Here is a 19,506-nt window from a genome sequence, read left to right as displayed (position 1 = left end):
CATGGTAAAATTGTGCAATGTGCATCAAAATTTATTGATTAGTAAAAATAAGTATACAAACATGCATTCCATTAGGGGAAGTGCTTTGCAAAAATGTGCAAAAATACCTGCAAACTGTCAGGAGAAATTCTCATTAAAACTCTCAGTTTTCATGAGGAAGTTTAAAAAAAATTCACAAACTGATGTGGAGATGTAGAAAAGCAAACTTAAGAGTGGAAAGATGAGGAATGGAGAGAAACAGAAACTGACAGATTGGGCCATCACTAAGCTTGAGTGAAGGCAAGGTTGGGAGCCTCTGCCCTGGGAAGTGTGATGGCAGAAGCAGCAACATTTGTTCAAGTCTGACATCGCACAAATGCAAACACACCTCTAAAGCCCAGTGATGTTACCCAGAGCCTTTTTCAGCCAGAACTCATGGGAACTGCATTCCGGCACCACTCAGATGGGCACCATTGTCATTTTAAGAGAACAAGGGACGTATTCATGGTGAGTTCCAGCACCCCTTTTTCTAGTTTTGGTGTTAGCCACAACTGCAGAATAGAGCTTGCTTTTCCCATAATGAACCAGCCTCCATCGTACACCTGTGTTTTTGTTTGATTAACCGTTCTGAAAGTCTTTTTGGCTGAAGAGTGGGGTACAGATCCACTAAATAAAATAATAAATCCATCTAGACACCCGGAAGAAATGCCAGATCCAGCATTTCTCCCCATGAATCTGTGCATTGTTCTTTCTTTCTTTCTTTCTTTCTTTCTTTCTTTCTTTCTTTCTTTCTTTCTTTCAAGGGCAGAGCCACTCCATCCAAAACAACGTGCTCCCACTTCCCCCTTGCAATCTTTACTTTCCAGAGGCTCAGCCAAGTCCTTCTCTGTTTGTTTCACATTTCCTGCGGGAATTAATCCAGGTTTGAAGTCTGCACACTAAAGCCAAAGTAATTATGCCCCGTGGTGCACAGCTACGACACGCACACACACAAACCCATACCAATACCTCTCTGCTCACACCAAAAGAAGCGAGCGAGCAGGATCTCCCAAGCAGAGATTTCATGGAGTAGGGGGAGACAGCAGGGGTGGAATCAAAGTCACCTGCTCCAAAGTTGTCCGCCTCCAGGGAGCCCAGCTTAAGTTAATGAGGAAGTCGAGGCAAATTGCTCTGCTCGTGATCTGGAAACCAAATGCCTTTCAGCGCTGGTGAAGGTTCTCTTTAATCTAGCCATGTGCGTGTGTGGTGTGGGTGGGCAGCCAAAAGCTCAGCCTCCTCCATGTTGGACATTCGTTGTGTCAAGCAAGAGGCTCATGGGGCCATTTTCTTGGCAACCCTGCGATGGTTGGGAATGAGAAAAGACCAGCAGCTGCCAGCCAAGGTCCGTCATACCCTCCAACATTTATCCAATGAAAACAGGGACGTCCTGTTCCTCCGTCATCATCATCATCATCATCATCATCACCATCATCACAATAATTTTACTATTTATACCCTGCCCATCTGGAAAGGCTTGCCTCAACCACTCTGGGCGGCTTCCAACATATATAAAAACATAGCAAAACATTAAACATTAAGAAACTTTCCTACACAGAGCTGTCTTCAGATGGCTCGGGGGTCAGATAGCTCCATACCCTCCAACATTTCTCCTGTGAAAATAGGGACATCCTAAGGACAAGGGGACATTCCAAGAACAAATCAGAAACTGGGATGGCTTCCATAAATCCAGGACTGTCCCTGGAAAATAGGGACACTTGGAGGGTCTGTCAGTGCATGGATACTTTTGCAGGATACAGCTCATGCTGCAAGCAACAGATTTTGGATGAGAGACATACAGTAGGCCTTATACTGTGTCAGTATCTTATGTTTATCTATCTCAGTACTGTCTACACAGGAGAAGAACCATGTAGCTTTCCTAGAACTCCTTGGCAGAAGGATGTGACTGAAATATACCTCTGAGTGTGCCTGTTTTGTTCCTAATATGTATTTATGCTGCTTTGTCTGAATAATTTTCTGGAGCTTTTCCTTCCCTTCAGTTTCTAGCACCTGATATGCCAACCATGCATTGGAGAACAAAGCCCCACTGCGTACCTGCCCATTAAGTAGCAAATCCCCCCATTTTTCTTCCCCTAGGGCGCCGGCACAGAAATATTTTCTGCTCTCCATGCTGACATTTCCCATCCCCGCATTTCCTCTGCACCACTTCAGCCACAAATAGGCCACAAATTACGATCCAATTCTTCAGGGGAACACAGATGTTCTGAGTCTGGCCTTTGTTGTGAATCCGGGAAGTGATTCCAAGGCTTAAAATGTGCTTGTGGTGAGGAAACAACTCACCACCCAGCCAGCAATAAACTGCAATATTTATGCTGCTGGATAAATATTATTCTTACCATCAAATTGCATGACTGTGGCCACCATAAGTTGCTTTGTCAAATACAGTGGCATGCAGGGCCAGCACAAGACATTTTGGCACCTGAGGCAAAGGCACCCCCTCCCCCCCAGGGAAGAAGGGGTGAGTGATCAGGATCAAGGAGGGAGATAAAGATCTACACTGGGATATGCTGCCCCTGTAGATCCTGCCACCTGAGACATGGCCTCTCCTTGTCTCATGGGTGGGCCAGCCCTGGTGGCATATGTCAAATCAGCCTCTGGCTAGTGCTGGTGAAGACACAACTAGGAATTTGGACACTCAATGTCATGCCCACATTGTGTTGAATATTGCACTGTATTTAGAACTAAGTTTCATTGACTTACTCCAAGGTAAGTGAGCACAGAAATCCAGCCTTCATTACAAACCCTGTGCATGTCTACTCAGAAGCAAGCCCAGTTGAAATCGGTGGGATTTACTCTCAGATAAGTATGTATAGGATTGCGCATTTAGGGAGCACTCCTGTACCAATTTGCTTAGATGTAAGGATGGGCACCTATGCCAATTTTGGTTTTTATCAGTTTCTCATTTTTCCATTCTTAAGTTTGGCCCTCCATATTTCCACATCAGTTTGCAATTCTTTTATAAAGTCCTCATGAAAATTCATCAGCATTTTAGGGCAAATTTCTCCTAATCTACATTTTGTATGCCATTATCCTTAACAAACACATTTACTATTTTTTTTCCAAAGCATCTTCCCCAAATACAATTCATTTCTGTATGTTGTTTTTTTATGGCATACGTACATTTGCATGCACACCTTATCCTTGCATGCACATTTTTTGGGGTAGACATTATTCGGCTGGAGAAGTGCATTGCAAAATTCAGAGAAATGCAAATTTCAGTTCTTGTTTTGTTTCTGAAAGTGCAAATTAGGTGGGTTCACCTTTAAATGTGAACTGAATTGAATTCCCCCCCCCCAAAAAAAGCTACTCACTGGACTTAATTCTAAGCAGACATGCATAAGGATTCCACTGTTAATATTTTAAATTATTCTTTTTAAAAATTAAGAGGATGCCGAATCAGCAAGCAAACACACACACCCCTACCTATTGTATCACCCAATTGCCAGGAGGCTCAATTAGTTCTTTAAACCAAAAGGCTGGCCCACCTCCCCCCCCTTCCAGAATTGCTCTGGCCATTTCATTCTGTCTCCCCACCCCCCATCCCAGTTCTCTTTTGGCCGATGAAACTCCCTTTCCACTTTCTCTACATTAGTTCATTTGCCCATAAATTAGGATTGACCTAGATGTGCCATTGTTTGTGCAATTAGCAATTGCACGGATACGATTAAAAACAAAAACTGTAAACAAAGCTGGCGTGGTCCATAGTGATGGTGTTGAGGAAGGGGACTTAATCCTTGCTTCTACTATGACTATGCCCCCTCCCAACTGCAACAAGCCAGAACTTTGACTGCCTCCGCTCCCCATAGTCCAGCTTTGACAGGTGGTTGACCCTGCCCACTTGTCAGTCACTTGACATCATTATGATGACAGGTGACAACTTCAAAGAGGCTGATCAGCTGTTGGAGGCATGCTGTCAGCATCAAGAGGCAGATTCTGCTGAAAACGTGTCTCTGAAGGAGCTTGCTGTAACCCCTGGCAAGCTGCCTAAGGAATGAAAATATCTATTTGCAGTTTGTATTCATAGCTGCTCCAACATTTATGACATCAGGTGTGGGGCAGTTAAGTACCATTTGTGGAAAACCTTTTGGCTGCCCCCTCACTGGGAGAAGTGAAGCTATAGGGAGTCAGGCAGAGGGCCTTCTCAGTAGTGGCACCCACCCTGTGGAACGTTCTCCCATCAGATGTCAAGGAGATAAGAAACTCTACAACCTTTGGAAGACATTTGAAGGCAGGCCTGTATAGGAAAGTTTATAATGTTTGATGTTTCATTATATTTCTGTATATGCTGGAAGCCGGGACGCGGGTGGCACTGTGGGTTAAACCACTGAGCCTAGGACTTGCTGATCAGAAGGTCGGCGGTTTGAATCCCTGTGACAGGGTGAGTTCCCAATGCTCGGTCCCTGCTCCTGCCAACCTAGCAGTCTGAAAAGCATGTCAAAGTGCAAGTAGATAAATAGGTACCGTTCTGGTGGGAAGGTAAACGGCGTTTCCGTGCGCTGCTCTGGTTCTCCAGAAGCGGCTTAGTCATGCTGGCCACATGACCCAGAAGCTGTATGCCGGCTCCTTTGGCCACTAAAGTGAGATGAGCACCGCAACCCCAGAGTCGGCAACGACTGGACCTAATGGTCAGGGGTCCCTTTACCTCACCTATACGCTGGAAGCCACCCAGAGTGGCCGGGGTGACCAAATTAAAACAACCTTATGGGCCAAATGGAGACATGTGCCACGTCTGTTTAGTGAGCCAGAGGCTCTCTACCTCTGCACTGTTGCATTGGGAATAAAGCTGTCATCAGCGGTGGGGGAAACGGGGTTCCTTCAAAGGCTTCTCTTGTACCACAGCACACATCTCACCTTACTGGGGAGTGCCAGAGAGAAAGAGAGATTCTCAGTCTATTTTGGTTCTGCACTTTTGCTCCTGGAAGCGAAATTGGTTAAGCTCCATTTAGAGCATGCTGTGTGGCGAGGCAGTTCCCAAAGCTAGGTAGCAAAAATATTCCGCCTCCGCCTCCGCCTTCTCCTGGCATTCTGACCTGGCAAACTGCATATAGTTAATTAAAGGACCTGTCAGGGCCGTGGGGAGGGAGGGGATGCAAGAAGTTTAAGAAGGTTGCAGGACGTTTAGCAGGATTGCATAATTAAGCAATTGAATGAGGCAGTCGGTGCTGCTGGGTTCTGATTCTCTCTCACACACAGGCTTCCTGCACGTTGGGGAGAAAATGTGTCTCTACAGAATTAATGCTGCAATCGACCTGTATCTCCTGCATTTATGACATTTGCATGGGAAAGATGAACCTATAACAGGGGTAGCTCAACAGATTTTATTTTATTTTTTGTTTTGTTTTGTTTATTTTTTGTTTTGTTTTGTTTTGCTTTGTTTTGTTTTTATTATCCCCAAGCATTGGTCATGCTGGCTAGGGCAAAAAATATGCTTTTAAAAGCATACTTGAGAGATTCAAAAGCACTTGTTTTGATTCTTTTAAAAAAATGTTTTAAAATATTCAATAAATGCAGATTTTTGGTGCAGATTATTATTATTTTTAATCCACCTGATAATGCAGGAATGGGATGAAACTGGCGCATAGGAGTACACTTTGAAAGTAACACATACATAATGTGCCCTTTTTAAGCAGGGATATACCATGCAAATACCTGTTTATGTCATGCCTCACAATTGCTTTGAAGCCCCGCAAAACAGATGAGTCCAGTGAGATTGATCAGTGCCTTATTCTGGGAGGAAGTTATACAGCCCCTCTTAAAGAAGTCTTCCCTGGATAAAGAGGTTTCAGAAAACTAGCATCCAGTTTGCAATATTCCTTTTCACGGCAAGGTGGTTGAGAAAATGGTGGCTGGCCAGCTGCAGATGTTCCCGATGGACTATATAAACTATTTAGATCTATTCCAGTCTGGTTTCAGACCCGGTTTTGCCACCGAAAGAGCCCTGATTGCCCTGATTTACCGTATTTTTTGCTCTATAAGACTCACTTTTTCCCTCCTAAAAAGTAAGGGGAAATGTGTGTGCGTCTTATGGAGCGAATGCAGGCTGCGCGGCAATCCCAGAAGCTAGAACAGCAAGAGGGATTGCTGCTTTCACTGCGAAGTGATCCCTCCTGCTGTTCTGGCTTCTGAGATTCAGAATATTTTTTTTCTTGTTTTCCTCCTCCAAAAGCTAGGTGCGTCTTGTGGTCTGGTGCGTCTTATAGAGCGAAAAATACGGTATTACCTCTGTTGGGAGAGAGCTGGAGGAATGTAACCCTATTGGTTCTCCTTGACATCTCAGTTGCTTTTGACACCTTGGCACTGCCCATGGTGTCTTCTTCTGGAGCAGCTCAGGAAGGTGGGTATTGGAGGCCCTGTACTACAGGGTTTCGCCCCTACTTACGGGATCAAGAATGCTGAATGTTGACCAAGCTAGTTGCCTATTCACTATGCATTTGGACAGCTCTTGAGATATCATGGCCAAATTTTGCATGACGGTTCCTGAGATCAAGGGGCAGGTTTTTGTCTCTGTTTGGATACAATTTTGATTTAACATGGCGGACTGAAGCATTCAAAACCAAACTGTTTTTGACCACTGGTTTCAAAACTGCACAGTCCTTTTCATTTTCCAGTAATTCCTTAGCAATGTAGGGTGCAGGGCTTTTAGTAAGTAAATAAATATGACATGTGTTTAGCATTGACCAACTGAAGAGATCTCGAGTGGTCAGGAATTAATTCCTCTTTGTTTGACTCTTATTACTTTGCACTCACTTCTTAATTTCAATCCCGCTGCTATTTCCTCCTCTCAAATCAGATGGAGGCAGATCTTGGCCGGCCAGCCACAGAATCAGGCTACAATAATCACACCCAGTAGAAAACAAAGAAAAACATGCCAGGCCAATGAGTTTGTACTAATGATGGCAAGTGGCCCCTTTCTTTCTCACGCTCATTCTGCACCACACAGGACTGTCAGAACGATGAAACGCTTCCAGACGGCCGAAGGCCTTGCTTTGAAAGCAATAGCCAATTAAACTGAATTTTGCATGATGTCAATAGAAGTCTCATTCTGAGGATATTGCACGACAAAAGCAGGCACCAGCCTGCTTAATAAGTCAGACAAATCACACACTGGAAAATCATTTCAAAATGGATCTCCTGCCGACATGGCTTATAAAACTATCATCAACAGCTTTTCGAAGGGTGTAGTTACAGTTAATGAAAAATTAGTCTCTCTCTCTCTCTCTCTCTCTGTGTGTGTGTGTGTGTGTGTGTGTGTGTGTTATGTGTACAGATAAATCTGCCCTTGCATTCCTCCCTTCCTAAAAGCACACACACATAAAACATATTTTTAAACTAGATTGCTGGAAACAAGTGTGCTAAGTCATAAGCATAAAGCAAGTATTGTCAATTTACTTATGTAAGCATGTGTGTGAGAGATGTGGGGTCTTACAGAAGCAATTCTGGGGTGACCTCCAGCTTGAAGAAATAAATTCCAAAATTAGTGTTTATTGTGAGCTTAACACATTTCAGGGAAGGAAACATTTTTAAGGGCACTGAAAAATTCAAACATAATCAGGAAACAGATGATTGACACAAAATAAAATGGAGTGAAATATATTCTCCTGAATCCATTTAAAGATACTGAGTTGTATCCAGTGCTTGTGCTACACAAAGTAGACCCATTGAACTTAATGAACCTTAGTTATGTTGATTACCTGTAATGAGTTTGAGTAGGACTAATATTGACTACAACCCATAAAGTTCTTTATAGATAATTACATCACTTAAAAAAAAACTAATATCAAAATATGTTTAACATTACCAAGTTCAAGACAAATTGTTAATAACGAAACAAACCCTAAACAATTTCGGGGGGGGAGGGAGAGCTAAACTATAAATAAGATATTGTACATATACACACACACGGCTTTTTTTGCAGTTGGAGCTCACAGAGGTAAGCTTGACACCTCTCAGATGGGCACCATTGTCGTTCTAAAAGAACAAGGGTGAAGTTCATGATGAGCTTCGGCACCTATTTTTCTAGAAAAATAGCATTGTATACACACATTATATCCAGCATGAAAGTAGGTGTAAAAGGTAAACTAATATTTTTTAGCAATACTTCTAACACACCAATGATAATGCAGTAGCTCCTGCTACAGAAAACATTCAGTGTGGAATTCGTCATAATAAAATGTGACCTCTAGTTTGGTGACAGACTGGAAGCTTGCTTACCCCTTTTAAAGGTAAAGGTAAAGGGACCCCTGACCATTAGGTCCATTCGTGGCCAACTCTGGGGTTGCGGCGCTCATCTCGCTTTATTGGCCAAGGGAGCCAGCTTACAGCTTCCGGGTCATGTGGCCAGCATGACTAAGCCGCTTCTGGAGAACCAGAGCAGCACACGGAAATGCCGTTTACTTCCTGCCGGAGCAGTACCTTTTTATCTTCTTGCACTTTGATGTGCTTTCGAACTGCTAGGTTGGCAGGAGCTGGGACCGAGCAACGGGAGCTCACCCCATGGCGGGGATTCGAACCGTCGACCTTCTGATCGGCAAGTCTTAGGCTCTGTGGTTTACCCACAGCTCCACCCGCGTCCCTTACCCCTTTTAAGGACCCACAATTTAAGGACTAAGGAATGACGTTCCTAGCTTTTCAGTGACTGTTTGGGGCATGTGGATATTCTAGTCCACACCAGTGACTCGGAGTGGGGGACTGTACAGCCTAGTCTTTAATAACTTGAGACCAGTTCACTCGAAGGATCACCTTAACCAATATAGACCGACTCGGCAACCTCGATCTGACACTTTTAATGAGTCCCACCCAATCTTTGTTCAGTATGTGTAAGGAACTGATCATTCCTACATTCTGGGTAGGAATGACCACTGTGTATCATAAGAACATAACAAGAGGCTCCTGGATCAGGCCAATGGCTCACCCTGTGCTCACAGTCACTAGCGGAGGAAGGGGGTTGCGATAGGTGTGGTCTGCCCCAGGGGTCATCCCTGAGGGGGAGTGACAAAAAGGCACACCGCGGGGAGCTCGCCCTGCCGCTCCCATGTGCAGTGGCTTGAGCGTGGCAGACAGCCCTGCCCCCGTGCAGCTCACAGTGGATCGTCCCCACCTGTGCAGCCCGCCCTGCCCCCCCCCCGGGTGCACATGGCCGCCCATGCAACTAACTCTGCCACTGCTCACAGTGGCCCCCCAGATGAACCAACGGGAAGCCCCAAAACAAGACCTGAGCACAGCAGCATTCTCCCTTGGTTTCCAGCAACTGGTATTCAGAAACAATCCACCTTTGACTGGGGAGGCAGAGCGTAGCCATTATGGCTGGTAGCCATTGATAGCCTTCCCCTCCATGAATTTGTCTAATTGTCTTTTAAAGCCATCCACGTCGATGGCCAACACTGCCTCCTGGGGGAACGAGTTCCAAAGTTTAGCGACACTCCGTGTGAATACTTCCTTTTGTCCTTCCAATATTGAGCTTTTGGGGATGCCCGCGAGTTCTAGTGCTGTGAGAGAGGGAGAAAGACCAGAGCCCCCATCGTCCAGCCCATATTTTTCAGTGCATTTCTCCATTACTTGGCTAGCCACAAAACTAAACAAAGATTTCTCATTCCATCCACTTTGATTGCAGCCCCTCCTGCAAGATAGTGAGGCACCAACCTGCTTCTGACTGATTTAGAAAACACAGACTGTTCCTAATCCCAAGGAAGCTGATAATTAAGTTTCTACAATTCAGATCACTTGGGGTAAAAACTTCAGGAAGTCAATGAATCAGTGAGCTATACTGTCCTTTGGCTTACATTCCATGCCCCCCCCCCCAGTTTATTATGGTATATCTCATTGGATTTTTAAATTTTTCTTTTAATAGCTTGTTTTAATTAAGTAGTGGATTCTTCTGCCGGGGTGATGTTGCCATAGCCATAACCTACAGGCGTAGCTCTAAATAATGTTGTGGCACCTTGTGCGTCTTGTGGACTGGAGTCTTAGTCAGAAGTGCTGTGGATCACAATGCTAGGATGTAAGGATCACGATAGACCACATTTGCAGGTCAGTTTATTCTGTTTCCCCTTTTAATTTCTGCATTATATTTGAGCTGTCACGTGACGTAAAAGACCATTGCAGAAGGTTAGCAGAATATAGTGGAAATTTAGGACTCAATTCCATGTTAATTGCTTCCAGGCGGGGGGGGGGGGGGGCTTGCAACCACGTTAACCCTGAAAATTGTAGGAGTAAAATGACAAAATTTCGGGCAGTATACTGGCATACAGTTCTTTCTTGCCATTTTGATGGGTGAATCATGGGAGAACAGAAACACGCATATATGGAAAGGGTGTGGGAGTAGCAATTATTATTATTATTATTATTATTATTATTATTATTATTATTATTATTAATGTTGTCAAATTATGTTCATTGTTGTGTCACACCACACCCACTGGTGAAACAATAAGCAAACAAAAACACAGCCATTTTTTGAAATTTTAACCTATCTGGATTTTGCAACGCATTTCTCCAGCCAAGTGACGTGTACAAAAATGCATACACCAGGAGACAATGTGCATTGTAATGCATGCATTAGTGAAAATAACATGTGAAAATGCATAATCTAAGAGGAAATTGCTTTTCAAAAATGTGTATATCAGACAAAATTGCATACAGACCTGTGTATGGAAGGGAAATTATTATTGTTGTTGTTGATATTATTCAAATGCTGCTGAATTTTCACAAAGTATTTTTTTAATTAAAAGAAAACGCAAACTGATTTTGAAATGTGGAAAACTGAATAAAAAAATGAAATAGACAGATTCACCCAGGGTCAAATAGTACACTGTGTTAAGGGTGGGCAACCTACAACCCACAGACTAATTTTATGTGGCTCTTGACCTAATTTCTTGCAGGTGGAATGGAGGGGGAAAGGGAAGTAGCAGGAAGTGAAGGAGGGGGTGATACCAGACAGACAAAAGAGAAAGGTGGCTTCACCCACCTTTGACTCAAGCCCCACCTACTTTTTACTCCAGCCCCACCCACAGCTCCCCTTTGATTATCCCTAATCATCCCTGCCCTACATTAAACTGCAACAAACTTCAGACAAACTTCATTTGGTATTGGGATCACATTCAGGTAGAGGAAAGGCTTTTCAAATGCACCACCCTCCTACCCAAACATGCTGTTGTCCCAACGAAAATCCCTTCTTCCTTTAAGCAGAGAGGGAGGGTGTAATTGGTGATGACTGGCAGTGGAGAAAGAGAGGATCATGGGTCAACGGAAGTGCAGGTCAACCAGCTCTTTACCTGTCCGACTCTGAAATCATTTCCTCTCTTTCTGTCTGTCTCTCTGACACACAAAATACTGAATGCATAGGTAAGGTAATTGAGCATCCTCCAAGTCAAAGGTAGAGAAGCTTTTTTTCTCAGGTGATGGAGGTGATTTGCCTTGGGTGCAAGACCAGATTCCAAAAGTGGGTGCTTCTTCTCACCTTCCTCCTGCGACTCCAATCTCTTTCTTTCTTTCTTTCTTTCTTTCTTTCTTTCTTTCTTTCTTTCTTTCTTTGTTTCTTTCTTTCTTTCTTTCTTTCTTTCTTTGTTTCTTTGTTTCTTTGTTTCTTTGTTTCTCTCTCTCTCTCTCTCTCTCTCCTTCTGTCTCTCTTTCTCTCTTTCTCTCTTTCTTTCTCTCTTTTCCGGTACTCCTTTCTCTCTCTCTCCACTCATCCTGCATTCACACAGCAGTTTATTCCACTTTCTTCAATGTTTCCCTAACTGTTAAATTTCATATTATATCTGAGCTTTCACATGACACCTCTGGAAAAATAAGAAAATGTAGCTCAAGTTTAGCATTCATTTCTGTGCTATTTACTTCCAGAAAATAATCTGGTTGCAAATAACACAGGAATAAGTGCTAAACTTGTGCTATAAGGTAAAGGTAAAGGGACCCCTGACCATTAGGTCCAGTCATGACTGACTCTGGGGTTGCGGCGCTCATCTCGCTTTATTGGCCAAGGGAGCCGGCATATAGCTTTTGGGTCATATGGCCAGCATAACGAAGCCGCTTCTGGCGAACCAGAGCAGCGCACGGAAACACTATTCACCTTTCTGCCGGAGCGGTACCTGTTTATCTACTTGCACTTTGACGTGCTTTCGAACTGCTAGGTTGGCAGGAGCAGGGACTGAACAATGGGAGCTCACCCCGTCACAGGGATTCGAACCGCCAACCTTCTGATCGGCAAGTCCTAGGCTCTGTGGTTTAGACCACAGCGCCACCTATATATCTGAAGGTGGCTTTTATGTCATGTGAAAGCTCAGTCTCTGGTGGCAGTGGAAGGTCACCATTTCGTGGTTCACCTCAGGTGCCAAAATGGCTGGGAACAGCCCTGGATTTGGAATATGGACCATTTGCCCAATAGTACCTGAGCATTTATCTTTTCAGACACATTGCTTCCTGCATGACTTCAATGTCCATACTCCAATTCTGGAGTATGACATGGTATTAGAAGCACATGGCTGCCAGGCCCAAACCATCCTGTTACTGGATGCAACCTTGACACCACACAATACTGTGACCCAACTGTGATCCTTGAACTATTAATAAATTATCTGGGCATGTCCCATAGTGGAACAGCCTCTGGTTGTGTGAGTAGAAGGTCACAAATACACACTAGGTTTGGATGGATCTGGCAGCCTTGGGGCCTCTGACTTTTTCATTTTTGCAACCTACAGTTCAGTTCTCCATGCTTCCACATCATTCATGATAGGCACACAAACATATATACATTTATGGATATAGATATATTTAAAAGTCCTCACGGAAATTCTTCAGCAATTTAGTGTACATACAGCTTTTGCAAGAATGCCTGTTCATATATTATTTCATAAAAATATGCATTGTTATGCAGACATTCGCCTAATAAACCCATGGTTATACTTCTTAAACTTTCTTGTGGGGTTGGGGGTGTCAGAGTACTGCATTGCAAAATTTGGAGATATATGAGGTCTCATCCAGATTTGCCTTTGCCCCGTCGCTTTCCCCCGGGGAAGCCTACACTTTAGTGATAAATCGGAGCAAATGTCAACTGAGTTTTCTCTGGGTTCACATTTGCTCTGATTTATCGCTCAAGAGTGGGTTCTCCTGGGGAAAGTGGTGATGAAAGGGCTCAACTGCTGGGACCCATGCTTTCTAGACAAAGGACAGGTGGAAGTGTGGACGAGATCAGAGTATCCAGCGATTGTGCTTTTGCTCATGCAGTGGATGAATTAGTTGGTCTGCATTAAAATGTGAACCCAACTGAATTTACATACAAACAGTATGATTGCAACTAGAAAACCCTGACAAGTCAGTCCATCCACCCTGGAAACCCGTGCTCACAGCATAAAAGATGTCCAAAAAAATTTTGTGTGTGTGAAAGCAATGGGCATAAATATATCCAAAAATATTTTCTCGTGAACTCAGTTCCTGCCAGGCAGGAGATCTTTGATATGGAGAGGAAAGGGTGGGATTTGGGGATCAAGTAATGAAATAAGGATCTGGAATCAAGGCAGGGGTGACGGATCTTCAGAATGGAAAGCCCGCAGCCACCCCCACCCCCCAGCCACCAACCCTCTTTCTGTAAGGTGGCATTTGGAAAACATTAATGCCACTACCAAGCCTCCGCATTGCTTGGCACAGACCTGGCAGCGTGGACAGCATCATTCTGGAGCCAAGGACAAATTGGCCTCGTGTGGCCCATAGTTCAAACCCACCCAGCATCAGGGGAGAAAAAACTCGCTCTGCAAATCATAGCATGCTGTTACGTAAACAGGAGCAGAGCCTCCCAGCCAGGGTCAGGCTGGCCTGATTGGTTTGGGCAGCTCACAAGCACCATGCTCCTCAAGGGGACAGAGCAAGTGCACTGCCCCAAGCCCTGAGGTCAAGGTGATGGGCCCCTTTGTTTACCTGGCCTCAACTCCCTTCAGAACCATCTTTCCAGAAGGGTGGACTGTGAGAAGCAACGTCGGCCACTCAGCACAGGCCATGCCAGGGTATTCGGAGCCAAAGCAACGCAGGTCACCATGATCTCATGCAAATTCCCCGAGACACCCTCCTCTCTCCCACTTATCTCTACCAGCTTGGAAACTGCAGGTGTGGTGCCTGCGGAAAAGCTGCAGGAAAGGGCAGCGAAAAAATGATCAAGGGGATGCAGCAACTCAAATGTTCCGGCGCTTTAGGCTTTTTTGCTTGGGGGGGGTGGAGACACAATGGGGTGGGGGTGGGGGGACAACAGCACATAATCCAGGTGGGTAAAATGGTTCCCGGCATGAAGAAAGTAGAAAGGGAGGCATTGGTCCCCCTCTCTCCTAATACCAGAAACCAACGGGGTCACCCCGCAAAGCTGAATGGTGCAATATTCAAGGCAGCAGGTAATTAGACTGCAGAATTCTCTGCCACAAGATGTGGCGGTCACCAGCCTAGATAGCCTCAAAAGGGGGTTGAGTAAATTCATGGAGGAGAAGTCTATCAGTGTCTATGATAGTCCCAATGGCTACGGACAGCCTCCAAGATCACAGGAAGCATGTCCCTGAAGACCAATCTCTAGAGAACAGCAGAGAGGGGGCTGCTGCTCTCATGGGCTGCTTGTGGGGGAACAGGTTGTGACCCTAGATAGGCTGAATAGCCCTCTCCTCTTGTGTTTCCCCTGCAGCTCTGTAACAGGCCTTGAGTTTGATCCAGCAGGGCTCATATGAGGCGCCCATCCTCCCTGTCACAATCCCTTTTCTGCCAGCTGTCTTTGACCTGACATGCTCTCTCCGTGTGGCTGTGGTTAATGTAGCTTCAGAGTTGGCGTGTGAGAGAGAGCAGCTAGGGAGCTGGGAGGGTTGTGGGAGCTGCTTTGCCCTGCCGTGACCTCCTTGTGATCTCTCAGCCACCAGGGGAAGCAGGTAAGAACCGTGGGTGATGATCCTCCTGTCTCTAGGTGGCAGGGAAACACAACTGCACTTGTGATTCTGAAGGGCTAGGCCAGGGTAGAGCAGGGGGATGAGTACAGGAGAGGGGCATATCTTCTTTAACAAGCACGTGGAGGCAGGTGAGGACCCAAGGAGAGCACTGCTGGATCAGACCAAAGGGCTATCGAATTCTACATCCTGTCTCCCACAGTGGTCAAGCCGATGGCTCTGGGGAGCCCATAGGCAAAGCATGAAAACAACCCTCCTTCACTGCTATTCACAAGAACATAAGAAGAGTCCTTTTGGATCAGACCAAGCACCCATCCCATCCAGCATCCTGTCTCTGCCAGGGGTCATCCAGATGCCCATGGGATGGCCCAACCATCCATGCCCCATTGTCCTCACCCCCTCAGCAACTGATATTTAGAGGTATGCTCCCCCTGAACCTATAGGTTGCTTTTAGCATTAATAAATGCTAAAATAAATGGCATTAATAGAATTATCCTACATGAATTTATTGATTCATAGAATTGTAGAGTTGAAAGGGACCACAAGGGTCATCTAGTCCAAATGCAGTAAATATTTTTGCCCAGTGTGGGCTTGAACCCATAACTCTGAGATTAAGAGTCTCATGCTCTGCTGACTGGGCTATCCAAGCCTTTTACCTTTGTAAGACAGACTTGTAGCAGCTAGAGTCATGGCAAGGATTGGGGAGACTCAGGGTCACATCCCAACGAAGCCACAAAGTTCACTGGATGACTCTGGGATACCTTCTCTCTCTGTGTCTGTCTGTCTAACCTACCTCACAAGGGTGTTGTAAGGGTAAAGTAAAAGGAAGGAAATCCATGTACTTTGAAAGAAAGGAGGGATATAAATGAAAGCAGATACAGTGGTACCTTGGATCTCGAACTTAATCCATTCCGGGAGTCCATTCGATTGCCAAAACATTTCAAAAACCAAAGCGCGGCTTCTGATTGTCTGCAGGAGCTTCCTGCACTCAATCGGAAGCCGCGGAAGCTGCATTGGACGTTTGGCTTCCGAAAAACGTGCACAAACTGGAACACTCACTTCTGGGTTTGCGGCGTTTGGGAGCCAAACCATTTGGGAACCAAGGTACCACTGTAAATGAATGCAAAATCAGGTAGGGGATTTGGAAGTATGGTTGTGGCACAAAATTGGCAGGAATAATGGAGAGATGGGCAGCTCTACCAAGAGGCATGCTGTAGCTCAGCTTTTGCTAACCTGGCGCCCTCCAGATATTGGCTGAGGCTGATGGGAGTTGTACCACCGAAAAACATCTGGTGGGCATCAGGTTGGTGAAAGCTTCTGTAGGTGAAGAGGTGCAGAGACTTTGCTGTAGTTGCTGGAGAGGAGTAGTGGAAGAACTCAGGCTAACAGCACCAGACTTCACAGAACTGGTCAATACTCTGGCTAGTTATCCATCTACTTGATGTTCGCTCTGAGGCCCCACAGAATGACCCTGGATGTCTACCAGAGATGAGACAAGGAAGAGCACAGAGGTCAACAGTGGAATGTGAACATGCCAGTGGATGGACACTTATTTAAAGTCCAGGGAAGTTGGCCATGCAGAGACAGCAGCTCCACTGCAGAAGTTGGTTTTGCCATAGTTTCACAAGTAGGCATGCGCCATGGTGGAAGATGCAGGTGGTCTTGGCAGTATCAGAGGGGTCAGCAGAAATGGGCAGTTGCTCTAGAACCAACGATGCCAGCCAAGAGAGACTGGCATTAGAGGTGGCCTCAGCCCCAACCCCCCAACACCTTGCTGATCCCCAAAAGCCAAGGGCACTGAGACCAGCATCTGGGCAAAGGAACCAGCAACAATGTTGTGGGACAGTCTCCTCCTAAAGCATAGAGGTGATGAGCAGGTGTGTCCTGTCTGCCTCCCCTTCCTGGACTTTTCTACGCAACAAAGTCCATCTTTTAAGACGCCCAGCAACCCACCCGCTTCCTCTTCTCAGCTCACAGACCACAAACGCCCACTGCACTCACGCAAAACTGGGGCATCCTGTCTGCACACACCTTGCCACTGCTGGAGCCCTGGGCTGGGCAATCTCTTCATTATTTACAGAGCGGGAGTTCCCGATGTCCTTCTCCTCCGCTGTGTGGCGAAGGACCGTAGCTCCCTGAGCCCCTGCCTTGCAACAAAAGGTCCCTGGTTCAAATCCCGCCATCTCCTGCCCGAAACCCAGTCAGTATGGGCAACGCTGAGCTGAAGGGACAAGCGGTCTCGGGCAGGTTTCCGGGTCGCTGTCCCCAAACCTCCAGGAGCATCAAACTCTGGGAGACCCTCCCCAGCAGTGCGGGGAGGAAGTTTGCTGGGCGACAAGCCCTCGCGAGCGCCCAGCCCACCCGCGCCAGCCGGCACCCGAGGCAAGGGCTGCCTCTCCGTGCTGCTCCCGGGCTCTTACCTTCGCTGGTGGTGGCTGCGAGGCAGGCGGCGCAGGAGGCGATGAAGGCGGCCAAGGAGGCTGCGCGCTCCGTCGGGGTCCTGGCCATAGTGCACCGGGGGCAGCCCGGCGGGCCAGAGCGAGCGCCCTGGCTGCGTGCTGTCAGCGGAGCCCCGGCGCCTCCGACTGCACTTTCCCCACATTTGCTCCCATCCACACTCCGGCAGCGCTGCGCGCGAGAGGAGGGGGCGAGGCGCCCGGCTGCCTGTCACGGCGCAGAAGCCAATTGGATTTGCAGCCTCGCCAAAGTTCCCCCTTCCCTCCTCCCCCCCCTCCTCTCCTCCCCATCCGCCACCACCCACCCACCCCGATCGCTGGGCCAGGAAAGCATCTCCTTCCGCGCAGCCAGGGAGCGGGGTGGGCACCTTTGGTCAAACACCTCCTGCGCCTCCTGCATCTCGCCTCCTCTGCGCGCAGCTCCAAAAAGAAGCCCTTGCCTCTTCTCGGTCCTTTGCGCCTTCCGCATGGCAGGTTGTTTGCGGTTGCTAGGGAACCGAGCCTGGACAGCCTGGTGCCCGGTTTCCCCTTCCTGGACCCTCAGGCTGGGTGGATGGTCAAATGAGGGAAAGGGGCTGCTGGACAGGTCCCGGACCCAGCCGCTTGGACGGGAAGGCTGCAAAAAGCTGCCTAGAATGGCACGGATGGATTTGTCGATTGCAGTTCCTCATCCCTTCCGCCCCCAATCTGAAGTTTGGTCCTGTACATTTAAGCATCAGTTTATGGTTTGTTTGTTTGTTTGTTTGTTTGTTTGTTTGTTTGTTTGTTTCACTGCACATTTTTCCTGATCTGCCTCCTTTTTTGCAAGCAATTGGTATAATGCGTTTTGCATATTGTTTTCACGAAATTCTTATTACAATTTATTACCTTTTCACCCTAAGGTCCTGGGGTGGGTTACAACAATTTAAACGATTAAAACACAGCACTGATATTAAATCACAATATATACACAATATTGGACAATATTGGACAGGACTCTCATGATCTTAACACCCAAGATAAGGAAGGAGGCAGTCTTTCATAGATTTGGGACCTGAGTCGTTTATATGGATTTTATACATACACCCACCAAGGGGTGGATCTCCTATGAAACTAATGAAGATTACGCTTTACCACCCCTAATCCCGAAGCGACCTCAGAAGTGACTTTAGTCCACATTGTTTTTAAAAGATATGTCTAGTAAAACTGATTTCAGTTGCACAGCTCAGACTGATTATTATTTTGTTGTTGTATATATTTCAACAATCCCAAAGTCTGAGAGTCAGTTGCCTTTCCTCTTAACAAAGCCCCAGACTTGCCCCCCCCCCTACTTCAGGGCTCCACATTTTCTTATCTCTCGTGAAAATCAGCAAAATGTTGACTTTGTAGGTTTCCTGCTCAGCCTTAAAATACATCTTTAAAATGACAAATTCACAGCACCATGTGATGATACATGAGGTAAAAACTAAAGTGTATAATTAAAATGAGCAAATCACATTTTAAATCAGAAGTAACACATCTGTTTCTAATCAAGTTCAGCTTATTGATCTGGAAGTATAATTTGAAAAATGCTGTCCTGAGTGATAAAATGTTTGTTCTCCTCCAGTTCCTGACCTTCAGCAGAGGTAGAGAACCTTTCCTCAGCCCCTAGGCTTCACTCTAGGGATTGACTATGGGATTGGGGTCCCCTTCAGCAGGGGATGGAAGAGAGGGTAGAGGGGCAGAGGGGAAATTGCATGCAAATCAAGCCCCATGCAAATCAAGTCAGTTAGGTGAGTCCATAGCAGCTATCAGTGGCCCTCTGGTTTGAGGTAGTCACACTATCATCCTCTGACTCCATTGGAGTAAAAGGCTGCTGGAGCAGTTGAGGTGGTCCCTTCCCAGAGTGTGCAGCTGGTGTGGAACTGCTGCTCCTACATAAGGCTCAATCTAAAGCTGAAGCAACATCAGAGGGTGAGGCCAGGCCTCTGACAAGGTCAAGGCTTGCATCACAACACTGGGCAACCAATTCATGGTCTTCTAAACAGGGCTGTGCACCAGAGCTGTCCAAATTCCACATCTCAAACCAAACTGGGCCAAATTGGATCAATGCAGGATTCAGCTGGGTCAGGTTGAGGCAGCCACAGATTGAA

General features: G+C 46.2%; 1 protein-coding gene across 2 annotated transcripts in view; it reads right to left on the bottom strand.

The window, feature by feature from the left end:
- Positions 1-17,605, bottom strand: part of EPHA8 (EPH receptor A8) — a 60,853-nt gene extending 43,248 nt beyond the window's left edge. For both annotated transcript variants that reach the window (XM_083512937.1, XM_083512938.1), the window contains exon 1: positions 17,360-17,605. In XM_083512937.1, coding sequence (XP_083369063.1) covers positions 17,360-17,447 — 88 coding nt within the window. In that variant the 5' untranslated portion in view covers positions 17,448-17,605. The remainder of the gene's footprint in view (positions 1-17,359) is intronic.
- Between the last annotated feature and the right edge of the window lie 1,901 nt (positions 17,606-19,506).

This window comes from Podarcis liolepis, assembly GCF_965112155.1.
Source record: "Podarcis liolepis genome assembly, chromosome: 7".
Lineage (NCBI taxonomy): Eukaryota > Metazoa > Chordata > Lepidosauria > Squamata > Lacertidae > Podarcis > Podarcis liolepis.
Note: the sequence above shows the minus strand (reverse complement) of the source record. Positions and strands in the feature narration are given on the sequence as shown.